Source organism: Colobus angolensis, unplaced genomic scaffold (genome assembly GCF_000951035.1).
Source record: "Colobus angolensis palliatus isolate OR3802 unplaced genomic scaffold, Cang.pa_1.0 Scaffold20, whole genome shotgun sequence".
NCBI lineage: Eukaryota > Metazoa > Chordata > Mammalia > Primates > Cercopithecidae > Colobus > Colobus angolensis.
In genome coordinates this window covers 9,467,214-9,476,708 of record NW_012115155.1, presented here as the reverse complement: position 1 = coordinate 9,476,708, position 9,495 = coordinate 9,467,214, and the positions used below count along the sequence as shown (strand labels likewise).

General features: G+C 59.5%; 1 protein-coding gene across 13 annotated transcripts in view; it reads left to right on the top strand.

Moving 5' to 3' along the window:
* BIN1 (bridging integrator 1) overlaps positions 1–9,495 on the top strand; it is a 58,476-nt gene continuing 48,981 nt past the window's right edge. For all 13 annotated transcript variants that reach the window (XM_011941669.1, XM_011941667.1, XM_011941664.1 and 10 more), the window contains exon 1: positions 1–156. In XM_011941669.1, coding sequence (XP_011797059.1) covers positions 73–156 — 84 coding nt within the window. In that variant the 5' untranslated portion in view covers positions 1–72. The remainder of the gene's footprint in view (positions 157–9,495) is intronic.

The following is a 9,495-nucleotide window of genomic DNA, read 5'->3' as shown; positions in this document are numbered from 1 at the left end:
GGCTGGGAGCGCGGCGCGCAAGATCTCCCCGCGCGAGATCGGCCCCTGCCACCGGGCGAGGCCTGCGCCGCGATGGCAGAGATGGGCAGTAAAGGGGTGACGGCGGGAAAGATCGCCAGCAATGTGCAGAAGAAGCTCACCCGCGCGCAGGAGAAGGTGAGCGAGCCGGAGCCCCAGCCGCCGCGGAGTCCCAGCCGCCGCGCAGTCCCGGCCACCTGTCCCCCTACCCTCCGACCCAGGGGTCTGGTCCTCCGCCGGGATCTGACGCTGTCACCAACAGAGGAGCGCTTTCGAGGGGCTTCGGGGTCCCCAGGTTGCGTCCCCTGGCGCTCTGGGTGTCCTCTTCGGTTTGCGTCCTGTCTCCCCACACCCGGCCGGGGCAGGACAGGGCCTCGCTTTGCACCTTCGTGGCTCGGCTGCACAGCAGTGGCCGGCCCTGCTCCAGGATCTTCTCAGGCGCGCGCTCCAGGCTAACCCGCTTTGGAGGCCAAGGGCCGGGAGGCTGGGAGGCCAGGTGGTGACCCCCCCGCTCTCCAGGCCCATGCAGGCAATCCAGGCGGGACCGGCGCTCGGGGCGAGAGGGAGAATGTCTCTCCACCCCCGGGGCCACTGTTCCCCCGGACTCCCAAGGCTGCTTCTCGAACCGGCACCCGCAGTTCCCTCTTTCCCACTGCTTCTCCACTTTCGTTCTCCGCGGGCCGAAGGAGGGATGGGGTTTCCTTTCCCGAGAGGTGCCTGCGGCCTGGAAGCTCCCGCCCAGCCTGGCCCCACCGGGAGCCCGGGGCTGTGCACTCTGCAAGGAGGTGCCCTCGCCCCAGCAGGGGCTTAGCGTTTCCGGCGGCCGGGGAGCGGGTGGGGGCACTGGCTTTGGCAGCCCACCGCCGGGTGGGGAGCTGGCCTAGAGGAGGGGCGTGGAAGGCGCCACAGGAAACCCGACCCCTCCTCGCGGAGAGCTGGAGTGGGGGATGGAGCCGGGGCCTCCCAGGGTGCCCAGAGCGTGCAGGAAATGCAGGGATTGAGAGGTGGGGGTCGGCACCCGGTCAGCTGTCTATCGTAAGCCACCTCTGGTTTATGGAATTGGATCACGCCAGCTGCTGACGCCACTTCCCCTACCGACTCCGACTCCGAAATCTGAGATCGTAGAATCTAGGTTTCTGCCAGGGTGGCCCCCCAGTGCCCCGCGGCCAGGCCTGCCACCTCTCCCACCCGCCGCGCGACCGCCGCCGCCGGGTGGAGGCGCAGGGACAGGCCGGCCTTCCCCTGCCAGGCCTGGTGGCTGTTTATAAACAATGACTTTTGCTTCTGAGACCCGCGGGCTCCCTAAGGATGCAACCACGTGATTGCTGGGGGAGGGGGGAGAGGGGGGCGCCTAGAGCTTCCCCATACCTCCCTCAGAGTCCTACTGCTCATCCCTGTGTTTCCTGGCTAAGGAGGTGGATGGGTGTTCACTGAAGGAAGGGCCCTCAGCTAAGCTCCAGATTTGCCCAGACCCAGCTCCCCCACCCCCCCACCCCAGGGGAGAAGAAGGAGGAGGAGGAGGGATTAAAGCCCCAGGAATAGCTGGCTGGGGGCTGGGAAGACTTCAGGTTGTGGGGGGGGGGGGGGGGCGGTGGCAGCACAGATGCAGCCACCCCTGCTCCGGGCTGCCACGACTGGGTAATCCATCTGGGTGCCTGGAGCAGGCAGCCCTGGGCTAGAGCCTGCTTCCTTCCCTAAAGGGCCAGGGAGATGAATGGGAAGCTTGGTTAGCTGAGATGCGTTCCCTGCCCCCATCCCACTGGTGTCCCACTCCTTCCTGGCTCCCCAAGGCTCTTGGTGTGTCCCCTTTGCCCTGGTTGTCTTTTCTCTGCAGCGGCATCTTTGATGTCATTCTCAGGGCAGTAGGCATGGGCTGTGTCCCCTCCAAGGAGGTGGCGATGATGTATCACTGAGCCCCTGAGCCACCATCTCTCTCGCTTCAGCCCCTGTTCTGTGGCCACGGGCAGTTGGCTGACAGTTGGTCAGCTATGCATGCTGGTCTTGGCCAACAGCTGAGCTTGCCCATGCCGGGCTTCCTGGGACTGGAGTTGTTTAGTGTTCCAGCTGCTCTCTGCCTGCTGGAGACTGGTTAGGGACCCTCCCCCCATCAGAAACCAAGGCAGTGCGAGCATCAGGACAGCCATCCGGGCCAGGTCTCTAAAAGCAGCCTTCCCCTCTCTTTGGGATGCAGGCCCTGCTCCCAGGAAGCCCCTTGCCTCAACCCACAGCAGCCTCTGCTGTGTGCCTTCCTGGAGAGTCTGTGCCGTCGCGGGAGGGTCATCCTCAGTGTCTTCGCGTGGTGATCAGTGCGGCATCTAACTCCCACTGTCAATGGAACTGGAATCCTAGTCTCTTACAGGCAGCCCCACCACTACACCTACCTTGCCTTAGTGAAATCAGTGGGTCATGGGGCAATTCGTTTCCCTGTGGCCACAGGAAGGCCTTTCCTGAGCAAGGATGGCCGGAGGCTGGGCGAGTCCTGGCGTCCTGATGTAGGAAGAAGGCCCGGTGTCTTTCATCCACCGTTCTCCCCCAGCTTTCCCACATCCACTTCAGCCCAAACATCCAGACTGTGAGGGTGACAGTGTGGTCAAGGGCAGCCTGCACTCTTGTACCCTGGGCCCTAGGGTCCCCAAGCCAGCTCTTTTTTGACTGTTGTTACCTGTTGACCCTCTTGCCTCCACCACTGATCTGGCTGCTCCCTGAGGGCAGGGCAGGGCAGGGCACACATCCAGGTGTGTGCATTGAGGATGTTAACTGGCCCCAGTCGGTGCTTAGTGAACGTTTTTGAGCAAGGGATTTGGGCCCGACGTAGGCTGATGGTGGATTGATTTGTGTTGTTTGTTCTCTGCCGTCACTCATTCATCAAATCCTGCCTGGACACAAGCCGGGTGCCTCGTCCTGGGCTGAGCCCCCGATGCTGTCTCAGGCAGGGTGCATGTGGCTCTGGCCTGCCTGGAGCTTTTTCTTGAAGGTCCCATGGCCTGTGGCCTTGCTGTGAGGAGGGCATGAGAATAAATTGGAAGGGTTGCCCGGACCTGCCAGCATGGCACCATTGCTCCTGGCCCCCCGGCCACTGCCCCCGGAGTGCCTGGGGTGCACTGTGTGTGCTGGGATCTCGAGCCTGTGGGCACCGTGAGGTCATCTTCCCATTGCGTTTGTCTTGTCAAACCCTCTATAAATGATTGTGTCCATTTTTGGGCCTCAGAAGGGTGGCTAGGCAAAGCCAATGTAGGGTGGAGCCTGGGTCAGATGACGGTGAGGATTAGAGGTTGGCAGGCTGGGCCCCTCGGGGGATGGGGCGGCTGCGGAGAAGGACAGCTGAGGGGGTGGGGATCTGGCCTGCTGGCCCCTGAAGGCGCATGGCTTGGGAGTCCTCATGGAGCGGGCCTGACGGAGCTGGGCCTTGTTCTGACCGCGCTGGGTTGACAGTGAGCACAGGAGGAAGGCTCTGGCAGGGTGGGAGTGTGCATGCTGTCCCTCCCTCCCTGCAGGCCCTGAGCTTGCTGGAGGGGTGCAGGCTGGACAGTGGCGAGGGCCAGCTGGGAGGAGGGAGGGCCCAGGGTTGTCAGCGCACAGCACAGTGCTGACAAGATGAGAAGAGGCTCACTAAAGGAAGGTGCAGTGGTGGCGATTCCTACAGCCTTTGATGCATGGCCACGGATTGCACTATGCTCAGCTGCATGGTTAAGGTCTCCTCACGCAGTAGCCACCTTAGCCTCCTCCGGAGGAGCCAGGCCTGTACACCAAGCCTTATCTTTGCAGCAACCTTAGAAGCAGCAATGCTACACCTGAGAGTGGGTGCATGGTCCCTGTAACAGAAAGGACAATGGGGACACAGGCAGGCCCAGCCACCTGCCCAAGTCACCCAGGCCCCCAGTGAAGGCACTGGGAACCCACCCAGAAACCCTGGTCTCCCCATCTTGGCCACTGACTTTGCAGGGGTCCCGCCCCCTTCCCAGGCCCTAGCACAAAGTTGCCCCCCTCTACCCACATTCCCATCTCTGTCCCTCTTGGGGCCCGTCGCTGTCCTTCTGTCCTTGAATGTCTGAGGTTCTTCCCAGCCAGCTGCTGTCTTGTCTTTTTCTCTGCCTCTGTCTGTACCTCCCTGCTCCAGGCCTCTTCCCTCTGAACTTGCTCAGGCCCTTCCTGTATCTCTCCAGTCTCAGCTTCCCCTGGAGCCGCGTTACTTATATAGATGGTTCATCTCACCCTGCAGGGAAGGCTTCTGAGCTGGGCATCTTCTTTGGGTGGGCCAGGGTGTGTGGGGGCTCTTGGGTATTCGGTAAAGGCGTTTGGGCGTGGGAGGTTGGAAGCATGGCTTCTAGACTTCCCCAGTCCCCCAGGGGCCCTGGATGGCCTGAGTACAGCCTTCTGGCTCATGCAGGGACCAAGTCGGGCACAGGCTACTTGTCCAGGAAGACAAAGAAAGGGAGCTTGGTTGGCTGCATGGGGCCTGGGGAAGGAGAAGGCATTCCAGGAGGCGCAGGCATGGTCCAGGGTGTGGAGAAAGGGGTGAGGGCATTGAGGATGCCAGCTCTCTGAAGAGAAGGGGTGCCTGGGTGGTAGATTCCCTCCAGATTTCATGAAGTTGTGAAGGCCAGGAAGCTCTGTGGATCCCAAGGATTCTCGGAGAAGCTGAGGTTTGAACTCTCTGCCCCTTCTTCAAGATCATCACATCGGGGCTCCCTTCTCACTGGCCCCTGACCAGGTCCTTGCCCCTGAACTCAGCGTCTGGCCCAGCTGTTCCCTGACAAGCTGTGTGACTGTCCCTGAGGTTCTAGAATCCCTGAGTCCTACCCTTGGAGGTAGGCCCTCTGTCCTCATATCTCTATAAGGAACAGCAGAGCGTGCACGGGCTCTAGGCTTCCCTGACGTGCTGCGGACCCTTCCTGAGCCCTGTTTCTTCATGTATCAAATAGGGGATAAGAATGGTTCCTCTTCACACGTGTGTTGTGGAAAGTAAAGCCCTAGGCAGGTGCTTGGGGCATAGCAAGTGCTTGTTGAATGCCAGCTCCGTGGCAGAGCAGCACCCTGAGTCCACATGAGGCGCCCTCTCCGTGCATGGCCCCACTTCCCAGCCCCTGTCCCCAGAGTGTCCATTACAGGCCTCTATAGACAGCTAATCCCTCCTGAGCCTGGAGCTGATCAGGCTTATGATGCTCACAGACCCGGGGCAGTGAGTGTGGACGTGCACGCGTGTGTGTGGGTGGTGTGGACAGGGGTGGAGGGTTTGGGCTTGGGAATCAGAGAGCGTTAGAGTGAATCTTGACTACGCCCACCATAAACTGTAAGTCGTTTTTCCTGTCTCTGGGCTTAACTTTTCACCACTGGTGTATGAGGAAGTTTGTGTATTCATTCCTTTATTCATGCGACAAATATTGAGCACCACCATATACTGGGCACTGTTCTAGGGAGTGGGGACCCAGGGGTCAACAGAGCCAAGCCCCTGCCCTCCTGGAGCTGACATTCTCACCAGGGGAGATGGTGAAGAAACCACCAAGTACGGTGGCAGGTGCGTAGAGGGGCGGTGAGGCAGGGACTCACCTGCCCTCAGGACTTTCTGCATGTGTCCCGTGTGGGAAGCCTGTGCTGGGCTGAGGATTCAGGTGTGGACGTGACTGTGGGCGCTCACGCAGCAGGAAGATCGGGTGGAGAGAGGCAGGTGGGCAGCTCCTGTCTCAGGTGAGGGGCACCCGCGGGAGGACGGCTTCCTGTTGGATGCCACCTTGGTTTGTTGTGTTTTCCTAAAGCTGCCTCTTTGGTGAGCCTCCTTTTAGGATTAAGAGTGCGGATGTGCAGCCTCGCTGGGTGTTTGTGCAGGGCAGGTGGGCAGGGGCTCCTGCCCAGGATGGAGGATGGGGGAGGCAGGAGGGGCCGCTAAAGGAGAGGAGGAGGGCGTCAAAGATGGCCTTTGCTGCGGAGGGCTACTTGGAAGATTCTCATGCCAGGCGGCAACTGTGGGTGTGGTAGAAAGCATGCAGGCTCTAGACGGCTGCGTTTGAGTCTTTCCCCGCACATTCCTACCCTTGGGCAAGTCTCACTGAATTCTTGGAATCCCAGTTTCCTCATCTGAAACAGGGGTCATGATCTCCGCCACTGGGACTGTGGTGAAAATGAAATGGAAGGTGGGGCTCCAGGTTCTGCTCCTGTGGAGACCACTGGAGGGACTCGGCCTACTGCTGTTTTTGTGCTGTGGAAGAGGCCTAGCACCTGGGCTTCTGAGAGGCCACCACCTCCTAAAGAGGCCGCAGGATTGTGGTCCTGCCAAGGGCTGACAGGGGTCAGGGTTGGGGAGCCGAGGAGAGAAAGGCAGGCTATTTCTGCCCCAGGGAAGCCTTTGTCAAATATTAACGTAAACATAATGGCATTGTTTTCTGCATACCGGCTGCATGCCATCATCAGTTTGAACAGGTGAGAGTGTTACCCGTCCCATCCACAAAGGAAGAAACTGAGGCTGGAGTGGTTGTGTGACTCTCCAATGGGCCGTCGGGGCTTCCTCCTCCCTTGTGGTCAGTAGGATCAGTAGCGGAGTCTGGCCTGGGGCAAGGCCTTGGAGACAAGCAAATGGGATGGAGGCGTCCAACGGGCTCCTGCATAAAGCCCTAATGGTGAAGGGGTGTCATTGTGATGGACTTTGGTCCCCAAGACCATCCCCTATTTAACAAGATTTGGGGCCCCTGTCAGCCCCCCAGCTCCACCTGGGGTCTAGGCTTACACTTTGGAGTGGGTGGTAGACTCTGGGGTGACGGGAACACCTGGGCTTTCTAGGTACAAGTCCAGAGATGGGGGTTCATGCACGCAAATGAGGACAGACAGGACCTTGCGCTGTGCGCTTTTTCCCACGTAGTAAAAGCTGTCTCCAGTTTATTCCAGTCTAAAAGAACACCCTTGGCTGGGCGCGGTGGCTCATGCCTGTAATCCCAGCACTTTGGGAGGCCAAGATGGGTGGATCCCCTGAGGTCAGCAGTTCTAGACCTGTGCTGGCCAACATGGTGAAACCCCGTCTCTACTAAAAATACAAAACAAAAATTAGCCGGGCGTGGTGGCGGCGCTTGTAATCCCAGCTACTCAGGAGACTGAGGCAGTAGAATCGCTTGAACCCACGAGGCAGAGGTTACAATGAGCCGAGATCGTGCTGCTGCACTCCAACCTGGGTAACAGAGTGAGACTCCATCTCAAAAAAAAAAAAAAAAAAAAAAAGGCCGGGCGTGGTGGCTCGTGCCTATAATCCCAGCACTTGGGGAGGTTGAGGCGGGCGGATCACGAGGTCAACGGATCGAGACCATCCTGGCCAACATGGTGAACCCCCGTCTCTACTAAAAATGCAAAAATTAGCTGGGCGTAGTGGCGTATGCCTGTAATCCCAGCTACTTGGGAGGCTGAGGCAGGAGAATTGCTTGAACCTGGGAGGTGGAGGTTGCAGTGAGCCGAGACTGCGCCCGCCACTGCACTCCAGCCTGGCGACAGAGTGAGACTGTGTCTCAAAAAATAAATAAATAAGTAAATAAAAATAAAGCTTACATCCCTCTAATTTTGTTTCTGTTATTGCTACAGTATTTCTTTAATGAGATGATGGTCAGACTCGTAGTTTTTTAATGTTCCTGGAGAGGAAAGAACTATGCTGCTGACACTGCCCCCCCCAACCACACACACTCTCCTGGGGGGAGTCCCATGCTCTGGGCACTTTGCTTTGCTTCCTGACCCAGGCAGGCCCATGTGATTCTGGCTCCTGTGGTCACCAAGGCATCTTCTCCCCTCAACTTGGCTCTCAGTAGGTGCATACTTGTTGCACGTGTGGCTGCATGGATTCTTCAGGCAGTGGGGAGACAGCACTGATGGCTGGCAGAGGTCCTGGAGGCTCCCTGGGTTTGAGGGTGCAGGGTGGGAGCGGGAGGGATGCTGTGTCTGCAGGATTTAGGTTGGGGCTAGGCTAGTGGGTGCAGATCCCACCCCGCCCCGGAGGGACCCAGGATCGCTTCTCATCACACTCTCCTGTGGTAAAGCAGCCGCGGTCATCTGCTCAGGGCTGTGGTGGGGCCTAACCCGAGCCAGTGGCTGTAGCACTTGGTGCCCAGGAATGGGGTTCTTGTGATTGGCCCAGGCCCAGCCGGGGAGTCCTGCCTGATTTTAGGCCAGATGCCAAATAGGGCTTGGCCTCGGTCCTCTGCAGGGGGCTGTCCTATAACAGAAAGCTTTCAGGTGACAGCAGTACTGGGCAGTGCTAACTAGGGGTTCAGTGTGATATGCTGGACCCAGACGTCACTGTGAGAGCTGCTGCCCTTGGACACATTTTGCTGGCTTTCTGCAAAGCCTCTTCCGTCTGCTTTCTGGGCCTGCACCTTCAGCCCCAGTCATGACCCAGATCCCAAGTGCAACAGCAGGTGGGGTGGGATTGGGGTCACAGGAACAGCATGGGGCGTGGGGGTGGGGCGGTTAGGCCTTGGAGCCTAGGGGCACAGTGGCCTTGGGGCACTGAAGACTGTCCTGTGGTGCCCCGGGAGAGGGCATTTATGACCCCATACTGTGCCCAGCCCCTACTGCTGCCTCCAACCTGCAGACATCTCCCCTCTGCAGTGTGAGGGCCGCAGTGTTGGGAGCCCAGCCGGAATTGTTACCAGGAGTGAGTGGGCGGCTGCAGCAACCGCCACAGGACTGGGTTGGGGGCGGGGGAAGGATTTATCACTACCGGGGTCCATGGAGCTCAGGCCTTCCGTTCCCTGCAGGCCTCCCCATCCTCAGAGACCCTGGGGCATCCCTGCTGGCTCCTGAAATGTGTGGTCCTTGTTTTGTGGATCAACTTCTTACTCTGAATGAAGTCCCCCGAGGAGCCTCAGATCACTTGGGTAGAGGCTGCGATGGCTTCGGATTTATACCCTTCGTCATTCTGTTGTCTGTGGCCTGCCCACTGTGGGTCCCTGCTCTCAGGAGCTCCCAGCCTTGCACACAGCACCCATCCCGGGACTGTGGGTTGGGGAGGGCACTGGAGCCTGAGGGGCTTTCCATCAGGCCTTGGCAATCCGGGAAGGCTCCTCGGAGGAGGTGGAACCTGAGCCAAGTTCGGAGGGCGAAGGAGGCAGGCGGTAACGTGGGGAGAGATGCTTGGATGGCAGTGGGAACAGTGCTCGTTAGGGCCCATTCAGGGCGTGAGCCTGAGAAGATGGGCAGAGGCTGGGCCTGGGCCATGGTCTGGGGCCCCTGGGAGAGGCAGGCTCTGCTCCGGGCTCTTCAGCTTCCCTCCTCACGTGTTGCCTGAACTGTTCTTCTATCTCCTAGTCTGGCCTCAGCAAAGGACTGTGTCTTAATTGTCCTGGGTTGCGGGTGAGGGGATGAGCCTGGAGTCTCCAGAAGGAGTGGCCTGGGCCAGGTTAGAATCCAGCCGTGCCCAGGGTCTGGGGCAGGGCTTGGGCCTGGAGTCCACCCCTGTTAGGGCTGGGGACACAGGGGCCAGGTGACACCTGTCGCTGGAAGGGCAGG